This window comes from Oncorhynchus gorbuscha, linkage group LG08, assembly GCF_021184085.1.
Source record: "Oncorhynchus gorbuscha isolate QuinsamMale2020 ecotype Even-year linkage group LG08, OgorEven_v1.0, whole genome shotgun sequence".
NCBI classification, from domain to species: Eukaryota; Metazoa; Chordata; class Actinopteri; order Salmoniformes; family Salmonidae; genus Oncorhynchus; species Oncorhynchus gorbuscha.
In genome coordinates, this window is record NC_060180.1 from 55,831,839 (window position 1) to 55,844,001 (window position 12,163).

Genomic DNA, 12,163 nt, shown 5'->3' on the forward strand with positions numbered 1-12,163 from the left:
GTTATTTTAACAGTATTGCACTTTTCATGTAGCCTACTAATAGCCTAAGCACCGAGCAAGCAACATTATGGACGAAACGTAAAAAATAAAAATCTGCAATAAGTGTACAAAACATTAGGAACTCTCTCCTCCAGGTGAAAGGTATGGTCCCTTATTGATGTCACCAGTTAAATCCAATTAAATCAGTGTAGATGAAGGGGAGGAAATAGGTTGAAGAAGGATTTTTAAGCCTTAAGACAATTGAAACAGGGATTGTGTATGTGTGCCATTCAGAGGGTGAAGGGGCAAGATAAAATATTTAAGTGCCTTTGAACGGGGTATGGTAGTAGGTGCAAGGCGCACCGGTTTGAGTGAGTCATGAAGTGCAACGTTGCTGGATTTTTCACACTCAGCATTTTCTTGTGTGTATCAAGAATGGTCCACCACCCAAAGGACACCCAGCCCAAATATTAGGAAGGTCTTCTTAATGTTTTGTACACTAAGTGTAGGTCACATAAAGCTCCATTTAATTATGAAACTGATACTAAGTAATCTGCCTCTGAAGACCTTACTATTTCAGATGTGAGAGATAACCATGTCATGTGTTGATAATCATGAGGAGTATAGGCTATAGCCTCAGCTTAGATAACATAGAGGGCAGCATACATAAAGCCCTCAGCAAATTGCAGTACTTTGTGTGATTATACTATGAACCATTACAACCCCCTTGGGTTGTGCCATGGCAGAGATCTTTGTGGGCTATACTCGGCCTTGTCTCAGGATGGTAAGTTGGTGGTTGAAGATATCCCTCCAGTGGTGTGGGGGCTGTGCTTTGGCAAAGTGGGTGGGGTTATATCGTTTCATCAGATGGGGCCACAGTGTCTCCTGACCCCTCCTGTCTCAGCCTCCAGTATTTATGCTGCAATAGTTTGTGTCGGGGGTCTAGGGTCAGTTTGTTATATCTGGAGCACTTCTCCTGTCTTATCCTGTGTCCTGTGTGAATTTAAGTATGCTCTCTCTAATTCTCTCTTTCTCTCTCGGAGGACCTGAGCCCGAGGGCTATGCCTCAGGACTATCTGGCATGATGACTCCTTGCTGTCCCCAGCCCACCTGGCCGTGCTGCTGCTCCAGTTTCAACTGTTCTGCCTGCAGCTATGGAACCCTGACCTGTTCACCGGACGTGCTACCTGCTGTTTTCAACTCTCTAGAGACAGCAGGAGCGGTAGAGATACTCTTAATGATCGGCTATGAAAAGCCAACTGACATTTACTCCTGAGGTGCTGACTTGCTGCACCCTCGACAACTACTGTGATTATTATTATTTGACCATGCTGGTCATTTATGAACATTTGAACATCTTGGCCTTATTCTGTTATAATCTCTACCTGGCATCGCCAGATTAGGACTGGCCACCCCTCATAGCCTGGTTCCTCTCTAGGTTTCTGCTAGGTTTTGGCCTTTCTAGGGAGTTTTCCCTAGCCACCGTGCTTCTACACCTGCATTGCTTGCTGTTTGGGGTTTTAGGCTGGGTTTCTGTACAGCATTTTGAGATATCAGCTGATGTAAGAAGGGCTATATAAATACATTTGATTTGATTATTTGCAAACCATGCTGTTAGTTAAAGTACAGACTGAGACTGAAGCACCATGGGGACCATGCTGTCTATGGAGGTGGGGAATTGAATGATATCATTTAACTGACTTCTAATACAAGTATTCAAATGTATCTCATAAGACCTCTGTCCAAGGCTCAAAGCCATCTCCATGTCACGACTAGGACAAGTAGCATAATCTGACCCTCACACACATATGAACACGAACCGAACATGTGTGCTCGCATACACCCTTAAAAGACCTTCAGGTGAAAATCAGCAATAGAACTGTTTGTCCATTTTGAGATGCCATAGTCAGTATACTTCCTCATAATTGTCCGAATTAATCGAAGATAACTCAATAAATCTGACATTAATGTTGACCTTTTTACCAAGATCTTAGTCCAGCAATTTTACATCTAACTAAGATGTTTGGTGCAGAATTTCTCATAACATCTTTTTGCATGAAAACGAGTCATCTCTCATTGAATGACAACAGACTTCATTGAAGAATCTCTACTGTTGACCAATCACCAACGGAGGGGCATAGACTTCAGGTTATTGCTTGTCTGAACAACCGTAAAAAACGCTTACCGAAGTCCAAAATGAACAAACACGTCACAAATTGTCGTCATAATACACAGTATGCACAAACTCTTCCAAACTGTTTCGGCTGGGAAGCATGCGGACGCCTTCACTCTCACTCTCACATACATCCCAACCAGACAGCACTGCTTACAGGTTTCCAGGAATCATTTCACTGCTTACAGGTTTCCAGGAATCATTTCACTGCTTACAGGTTTCCAGGAATCATTTCACTGCTTACAGGTTTCCAGGAATCATTTCACTGCTCCTCTAGACCAACCGTGAAGTGTTTCTAATTAGTTTATCAATTACAATTCTGTTGATAATGGATAGCATAGCCAGCTATGTGTCTTCTTTTTTTGTTGTCCCCTAGTCTGGGCCTCCTTCCAAGCATAATGGGGCGACAAGCAAACATCTGCAGCAGATACAGTAGACTCAGACCTCCAGCACCACGCCCACGCAGAACATAACATGCCTTATTGCTGGCTGTCCTTGGTAATGTATGAATAGACTACCGAGTCTCTATCTGAGATCAGGTAGAAGTCCACTCGGAGGGACATGTATCCCCGTCTGACATTGGTTTTCCCACTGGTCAATTTAGGTCGCATATGATGCCATCAAGCCACCACATCCCTAAGCTCATTGCACAGTAATGGAGTTGAAGCACTTTGCTGCACCACTCTAACCCCAATGGCGCTTTTACCTGTGTCTGTGTATCTCCTGGAAGGGTTCACATGTTCAGAATCAGATCAGGAGCAGAGTAGATCTCTCTTCTACTGAGCAACACAGCAGGTTAGTACTGATGCTGCTGGCCTGGGGTATGGCGGGTGGAGAAGCTATATGTCTGTCTCTCTGACTCATTTCACTCAATAGATGGGTTATAGAACATCGTAGCTGATTAAACTCAACTCTACGATATACAATGGAGTTCAGCCGCGAGTCATTTTTGTTTTGTTAATAAAAAAACGGCATATTTTAGCACCCAACGAATAGACGTCGGAGCTCCAGTCCGCCCACACTCGTCGCTACTCAACTCCATTGTAAATCGTGGCGTTGAGTTTACAGGACATGGCAGACATTATCTGCAAGCATGAATAAACTGGGAAATGATCACGTCTTTCTCCCTAACTTCCTCCCCACAGCTCTGAGTAAAATGCTCCAACTTACAATTATATAACACTCTGGTGAGCATGATAGATTAAGTGTCCTCTTCCGAGAGAGGAGAGGGGGGGAAGATACAGCAGCACCAAAAAGGTGTGGATGGGACTACTGCATCAAAATCTCATCTCTTCTAGACCTGGTCTCTCTGTTCTCTTGGTGACTTTTTGATTGAAAAGGCTTCTCTCCCTTCTCTGGTTGTGTTGTTTTGGGAGGGAGTAGATCCCACTGCAGCCACAGTGTGAAGCTCCTATTATAGCAACAATTATAGAGCACCACTCACTATCTGACTGAGCCACACGGAGAGAGTTAACCTGGGGAAATAAAACCGCCATGATGTGTAGGTGTATAGTATGGACATAGTATTTCACAGCTCTCTAATGCTCAATACTAAGCTTAGTCACAATTAGGGCTGTGGCGGTCATTACCATTTGTCAGCCTGTGATTGTCATGCAAATAACTGCCAGTCTCACGGTAATTGACTGTTAATTAACATAAACAAGTTTAGCCTCTCCGGCTCCCATGCATAGCCTACAAGCCACTGATGCAGACCTTTGGAATATCAACATTATAAGAAGTCTAATAAATCCATTTAATATAGCCTACACCATCACAATAAATACATTTATTTTTAGGTAGGTCTAAAGAAACATGATATGAAGAAAATGTTGCCAATTTCAGAAGAACAGAATTGCATATTCTGAGTCGTCCTTCTGTTAGGCACTGATCTGGCTATGACATATGGCTGTGGGCTACACTAGTTCATTTAGCAGGCAAGATTTGCTTATAATTCCTGTGACATGTATTTTTCCCAAGGGAGTGCGCACATGCAGCTATTCTGTGTTGAGTGGTTAACAAATAAACAGGTCCTCCTATATGCTTAATTTAGAGTTATTTATACAACTTAGTTGTGATACAAACGTGAGGTTATATGTTTTGATTTCTAATATATTCTAAGGCTGTATGATGTGACTCTAATGATGTTTCACATGAAAGGCATGCGCTCTGCTCTGTTTCTTGCGCAGGCTGCACACACTTCATCATTCTCTCATTCACAATTTGACAAGCACTTGATAATATTCTCACCCATCTGACTATTCTGGTCTTTACATATAGCCTACTAATATATGTGCTTCCAAGTGGTGCAGCGGTCTAAGGCGCTGCATCTCAGTGCAAGAGGTGTCACTACAGTACCTGGTTTGAATCCAGGCTGTATCACATCCGGCCGTGATTGGGAGTCTCATACGGCGGCGCACAATTGGCCCAGCGTTGGCCGGGTTTGGCCGGGGAAGGCCGTCATTGTAAATAAGAATTTGTTCTTAACGGACTTGCCTAGACCTAGACCTCATCTCTGAATTCCAACGCCAACACCCCGCTCAACCAGGTATGTGTCCAGGTAGGACAGGGGCTACTGTCACACCCTGATCTGTTCCACATGTCCTTATGCTTGTCTCCACCCCCCTCCAGGTGTTGCCCATCTTCTCCACTTATCCCCAGGGTATTTCTACCTGTGTTTTCTGTCTGTCTGGGTGAGTTTGTCTTGTTTGTTCAAGTCAACCAGTGTTTTCTCAGCTTCTGCTTTTCCCAGTCTCTCTTTTTCTCGTCCTCCTGGTTTTGACCCTTGCCTGTCCTCTGAGCCTACCTGCCATCCTGTGCCGTTGTCCCTACTCTGGAATACCAAACTCTGCCTGACCTGACCCTGTCGCCTGCATGCCGTGCTTTACCTTGGCCCCACTACTCTGGATTATCGACCCCTGCCTGACTTGACCTGTCTTTTGCCTGCCCCTGTTGCTGTAATAAACATTGTTACTTCAACACATTCTGCACTTGGGTTGACCTGATAAATAGAGGACACTTTCAGGCGGTTCATTTTCATGCCAGCCAGGTAGGCTACTCCGGTTTTAAAGCGAAGCAATGTGCTTCATACTAGGAAAGTTAAGAAATAAATATAGTAGGCCTAGCCTATAGAAAGCTGATGGGATCCTCTTTTTAATAGAGGCCATCAAAACTCTGTTTTCTCACTTAATTGCATAGCCTATTGAAATGTTGCGCAAAATGGGTTTATAAATCAAATCAACGTTTATTTGTCACGTGCGCCAAATACAACAGGTGTAGTAGGCCTTATAGTGAAATGTTTACTTACAGGCACTAACCAATAGTGCAAAAAAAGGTATTAGGTGAACAATAGATAGGTAAATAAATAAAACAACAGTAAAGGCTATATACAGTAGTGAGGCTATAGCGAGGCTATAAAAGTAGTGAGGCTACATACAGACACACCAGTTAGTCAGGCTGATTGAGGTAGTATGTACATGTAGATATGGTTAAAGTGACTATGCATATATGATGAACAGAGGAGCAGTAGCGTAAAAGAGGGGGTTGGCGGGTGGTGGGTGGGACACAATGCAGATAGCCCAATGAGTCAATGTGCGGGAGCACTGGTTGGTCGGCCCAATTGAGGTAGTATGTGCATGAATGTATAGTTAAAGTGACTATGCATATATGATAAACATAGCAGCAGCAGCGTAAAAAGAGGGGTTCGGGGGGGCACACAATGCGAATAGTCCGGGTGGCCATTTGATTACCTGTTCAGGAGACTTATTGCTTGGGGTTAAAAACTGTTGAAGCATTTTTGTCCAAGACTTGGCACTCTGGTACCGCTTGCTGGTAGTAGAGAGAACAGTCTATGACTGGGGTGGCTGGCGTCTTTGACAATTTTTAGGGCCTTCCTCTGACACCGCCTGGTGTAGAGGTCCTGGATGGCAGACAGCTTAGCCCCAGTGATTTACTGGGCCGTACGCACTACCCTCTATAGTGCCTTGCGGTCAGAGGCCGAGCAATTGCCGTACCAGGCAGTGATGCAACCAGTCAGGATGCTCTCGATGTTGTAGCTGTAGAACCGTTTGAGGATCTCAGGACCCATGCCGAATCTTTTTAGTTTCCTGAGGGGGAATAGGCTTTGTCGTGCCCTCTTCACGACTGCCTTGGTGTGTTTGGACCATTTTAGTTTGGTGTTGATGTGGAGAAACCTAGTTACCGTGACTCAACGGTCACATGGAATTTGTCTGCGGTCAATGCCTCGTGACCGCAAGTGTGGCGGTAATACGGTCACCGTAACAGCCCTAGTTACAATGCTAATGATGTTGCACAAAGACCAAAGTCAGATATATCACAAAACACTCATTTGGGGGGACATGTATTGTAGTTATAGGCTGTATATAACAAAGGAACAACCATTAGATGCAACTACCAACAAATTAATGTAATTAACAGAAAAAATTTACACAAATCAAGGCTATTCCCTGCGGCTGCCATTTGGTGTCGTGGTGAGTCAATCCTCTGTCATCGTTTCTAATGGAAATGAACTCCACGTGGAACTGATGTTATATTTCATATAAATACGCTTATTGGATGATAATATGTGCTTCAAGCATCTGACAGTTCAAATGGTGATATGCAATTCCATTTATAAGGCTAGATAAGATATGCCTCAAATTTAGTCCAAAGCCCAATAGGCAGGACACCGTTATTTACAGGTCTACAAACACAAAACTGTGAAAAGAACCCTGTTCTGCTCATCATCCAAACTTTTACTACAGTCGATATTCATGGAGAATACACCAGATGGAAATCAAAGGAGGAAACAGAAGCATTTCACACACACGTGCGCACGCACGCACATACACACCACACACCATTGTCCGCTTCTTAGTTCCCATTGCAGAACAAACACCAGCGCTGAATTAATGATACAGAAGGCAAAGTCTCTGACATGGATAATAACGTCGGCCAGGGTAGTCCTGGAGAGGATATGATAGAATGGGACATACAACAAGAGACACATTGAGCTAAGTTGAGCTGAGCAGGCGGAGCAAAACTGCCTGTTCCATGGAGGGAGTGATTAGACTTCGCGCTGCACCCACAGGACTGACTGACGGAAGACATCAGAGCTCATTACCCAGCATTCTCCACCTACGTGGTGGGGGCTTGTTGTGGACACTTCCATTCTCCCATGGTGAACAGGGGTGGGCATGGAAGGGCTGGGCCATTAGAACTAGCTGAATCATCATGCTTAATAAGATGTTCCTTTGCACCCTCGTGTAGCTCTTTGGGAGTAAATATGTCACCCAATAAAGTATGGAAAAGCAGAATGCATTGGCTTATAGGCCAAATTCATCTCATATTTGTACATAGTGGTATTTCAAAGATCTGTCTACCTTTTGGTTACAGAGTCAATAGCCAGAGGTCTTCCATGTTTAACATCAAGTCCCTTAAACTGTTCCAGGACTCAGTTCCTTGTTTGGCTAATAGCAATTTGTGGTAAAAGGTAGGTCCAGGTTAGAGGCAGCTGATCCTGAGTCAGTCTTTAATGACATGCTATATGGTATAACAAGTGTATAAGGCCACATACTACATAAAAGCAGCCAGACTAATGGCAGTTTTTTCTGAAGACCTGCTTTCCACTGACCTGGGTGATGATATAGATGGCGTAGTCGATCTTCTGCCGTCGTAGGATGGGGTGCAGGTAGTGCAGCCAGTACTTGAGGTGGTTGTCTCTGTGTCTGAACGGGATAATGATAGCCACCTTCTGTTTGGCACGGCAGTCCGGTGGGGTGTACTTGCCCCCCTCCGTCACGTTTGGATTCTCCTTCTGCACTCGTTCCATTGTCATCTGGGAGGCAAACTCGATGAGGAGGCGGCCCACTGCAGAGGGAAAGGGGAATACATGGTCAACATCAGAGCAGCCAACCAGCCAACCAATCAGCATGTGCTTAGCAAACTTTTAGAAGAAATTGTGTTTGACCAAATACAATGTTATTTGACAGTAAACAAAGTAACAACAAACTTTCAGCATGCTTATAGCTGACACAAATTATTGATGATTCTGGTTTTGTTAGACTTTAGTGCGGCATTTGATATCATTGATTATAACATATTGCTGAAAACACATACAGTTCAATTCAGAAGTTTACATACACTTAGGTTGAAGTCATGAAAACTCGTTTTTCAACCACTCCAAACATTTATTGTTAGCAAACTATAGTTTTAGCAAGTCGGTTAGGACATCTACTTTGTGCATGACACAAGTAATATTTCCAACAATTGTTTGCAGGCAGATTATTTCACTTATAATTCACTGTATCATAATTCCAGTGGGTCAGACGTTTACATACACTAAGTTGACTGTGCCTTTAAACAGCTTGGGAAAATCCAGAAATTGTCATGGCTTTAGAAGCTTCTGATAGCCTAATTGACATCGTTTGAGTCAACTGGAGGTGTACCTGTGGATGTATTTTAAGGCCTACCTTCAAACTCAGTGCCTCTTTGCTTGACATCATGGGAAAATGAAAATAAATCAGCCAAGACCTCAGAAAAAAATTGTAGACCTCCACAAGTCTGGTTCATCCTTGGGAGCAATTTCCAAATGCCTGAAGGTACCACGTTCATCTGTACAAACAATAGTACGCAAGTATAAACACCATGGGACCACGCAGCCGTCATACAACTTGGGAAGAACTGTAACGATTGTCTGTGGTGGAAGAAGGTGAGGACCAAAGTGCTGCATGGTAAGTGCTCATGTTTTTTAAATAAAGTAATGAACAAAACACTGAACAAAACAATAAAGGTGAAGTAATCAAACCGAAACAGTTCCGTGTGGCACCAACACTAACACGGAAAATAAACACCCACAACTCAAAAGTGAAACCAGGCTCCTTAAGTATGATTCTCAATCAGGGACAATGATTGACAGCTGCCTCGGATTGAGAACCATACCAGGCCGAACACAGCAATCTCAAATCAATAGAGAAAATTACAATCCACCCAACTCACGCCCTGACCATACTAAAACCAAAGACATAATTAAAGAACTAAGGTCAGAACGTGACAAGAACAACATCCCAACTGCGAAGCACGGCGGTGGCAGCATCATGTTGTGGGGGTGCTTTGCTGCAGGAGGGACTGGTGCACTTCACAAAATAGATGGCATCATGAGGGAGGGCAATTATGTGGATATATTGAAGCAACATCTCAAGACATCAGTCAGGAAGTTAAAGCTTGGTCGCAAATTGGTCTTCCAAATGGACCACGACCCTAAGCATACTTCCAAAGTTGTGGCAAAATGGCTTAAGGACAACAAAGTCAAGGTATTGGAGTGGCCAACAAAAAAAGCCCTGACCTCGATCCTATAGAAAATGTATGGGCAGATCTGAAAAAGCATGTGTGAGCACAGAGGCCTACAAACCTGACTCAGTTACATCAGCTCTGTCAGTAGGAATCGGCCAAAATTCACCCAACTTATTGTGGGAAGCTTGTGGAAGGCTCCCCAAAACGTTTGACCCAAGTTAAACAATTTAAAGGTAATGCTACCAGATACTAATTGAGTGTGTGTAAACTTCCCACTGGGAATGTGATGAAAGAAAAGCTGAAATAAATCACTCTACTATTATTTTGACATTTCACATTCTTAAAATAAAGTGGTGAACCTAACTGACCTAAGGAGGGTAAATGTCAGGAATTGTGAAAAACTGAGTTTAAATGCATTTGGCTAAGGTGTATGCAAACTTCCGACTTCAACTGTAGGTTTTATGGATTTACATCCTTTGCCTTATCATAGATTGAGAGTTACCTATCTAATAGAACACAGAGGGTTATCTTTAAGGAAAGCCTCTCCAATGCAAATTTGGTTGAGTGTGGTGTACCGCAGGGCAGCCGGCTTGGGTCATTATTGTTTGCTGTTTTTATTAATGACCTTCCACTGACCTTCAATAAACCCTGTGTGTCTATGTATGCTGACGACTCAACTGTATACACTTCAACAGTAAAATGCATAACTAACACCCTTAACTTAGAGCTCCAGTCAGTTTTAGAATGGGTAACTAGCAATAGGCTGATGATAAATACACGACATGGCCAAAAGTATGGGGACCCCTGCTTGTTGAACATCTCATTCCAAAATCATGGACATTAATATGGAGTTGGTCCCCCCGTTGCTGCTATAACAGCCTCCACTTTTCTTGGAATGATTTTCACTAGATGTTGGAACATTGCTGTGGGGACTTGTCTCCATTCAGCCACAAGAGCATTAGCGAGGTCAGGCACTGATGTTGGGCGATTAGGCCTGGCTCGCATTCTGCATTCCAATTCAAGGTATTCGATGGGGTTGAGGTCAGGGCTCTGTGCAGGCCAGTCAAGTTTTTCCACACCGATCTCAACAAACAATTTCTGTATAGACCTCGCTTTGTGCACGGGGGCATTGTCATGCTGAAACAGGAAAGGGCCTTCCCTAAACTGTTGCCACAAAGTTGGAAACATAGAATGGTCTGTAATGTCAATATGCTGTTGGTTAAGATTTCCCTTCACTGGAACTAAGGGGCCTAGCCAGTAGCGTTCTCCTGTCATCAGCCAAACACAAATTCGTCAGTCGGACTGCCAGATTGTGAAGCGTGATTCATCCCTCCAAAGAAAGCGTTTCCACTGCTCTAGAGTCCAATTGCGGCGAGCTTTACACCTCTCCAGCCGACGTTTGGCATTGCGTATGGTGATCAACTACTCGGCCACAGAAACACTTTTCATGAAGCTCCCAATGACTAGTTCTTGTGCTGATGTTGTTTACAGATGTAGTTTGGAACTCGGTAGTGAGTGTTGCAACCGAGGACAGACAATTTTTAGGCACTACGTGCTTCTGCACTCGACGGTCCCATTCTGTGAGGTTTTGTGGCCTACCACTTTGCGGCTGAGCCGTTGTTGCTAGTAGACGTTTCCACTTCACAATAACAGCACTTACAGTTGACCGGTGTATCTCTAGTAGGGCAAAGTTTTGACGAACTGACTTGTTGGAAAGGTGGCATCCTATGACGGTGCCACGTTGAAAGTCACTGAGCTCTTCAGTATGGGCCATTCTAACACCAATGTTTGTCGATGGCGATTGCATGGCTGTGTGCTCGATTTTATACACCTGTCAGCAACGGGTGTGGCTGGAATATCAAAATCCAGTCATTTGAAGGGGTGTACACCTACTCTTAGACATGTAGCGTATCTAAAATAAAAATGGGGACAAATCACACGATGAACTCTAAACCTCATATGGCGATTGAGCAAGTTGAGTAGACTAAACTGCTGGGTGTAACCCTAGATAGCAAGCTGTCATGACCAAACCATAAAGACTCAATGGTTGCTAAAATGGGAAGAGTTCTGCCCATGATGAGGCATTTCTCTGCTTTCTTGCCATCTCAGTCAACAAGACAGTTCCTCCAGTTCCTTGTTTTGTCATACCTGGATTACTGCCCAGTTGTGTGGTCAGGTGCGGAAAATAAGGACATAGGCAAATTGAAGTTGGTCCAGAACAGAGCAGCATGTATTGCACTTAGATGTTCACTGAAGGTGAATGTCAATAACATGCATGTCAATCTCTCCTGGCTCAAAGTTGAGGAGAGATGGACCGCATCACTATTGGTCTTTGTGCAAGGTGTTGATGTGTTGAAGGTACCAATCTGTCGGTTCAAGCAGTTGGAACACAGTGCGGACACTCATCGGTACCACACAAGACATCTAATCAAATCAAATGTTATTTGTCACATGCTTTGTAAACAACAGGTTTAGATTAACAGTGAAATGCTTACTTACGGGTCCTTTTCCAACAATGCAGAGAGAAAATGATAGAAAATATTAACACATGGAATAAATACACAAAGAGTAACTCTAACTTGGCTATATGCACAGGGTACCCGTACCATGTCGATGTGCAGGGGTACGAGATAATTGACGTAAATATGTACATATTACAGGTAGGGGTAAAGTGACTTGGAAACACGATAGATAACAGTAGCAGCATCATATGTGATGAGTTAA

The 12,163-nt window shown here is 43.6% G+C and overlaps 1 protein-coding gene across 2 annotated transcripts in view; it reads right to left on the minus strand.

Moving 5' to 3' along the window:
* b4galt2 (UDP-Gal:betaGlcNAc beta 1,4- galactosyltransferase, polypeptide 2) overlaps positions 1-12,163 on the minus strand; it is a 151,563-nt gene that overhangs the window by 51,072 nt on the left and 88,328 nt on the right. For both annotated transcript variants that reach the window (XM_046359934.1, XM_046359935.1), the window contains exon 3: positions 7,782-8,017. In XM_046359934.1, the coding sequence (XP_046215890.1) occupies positions 7,782-8,017 (236 nt within the window). The remainder of the gene's footprint in view (positions 1-7,781; positions 8,018-12,163) is intronic.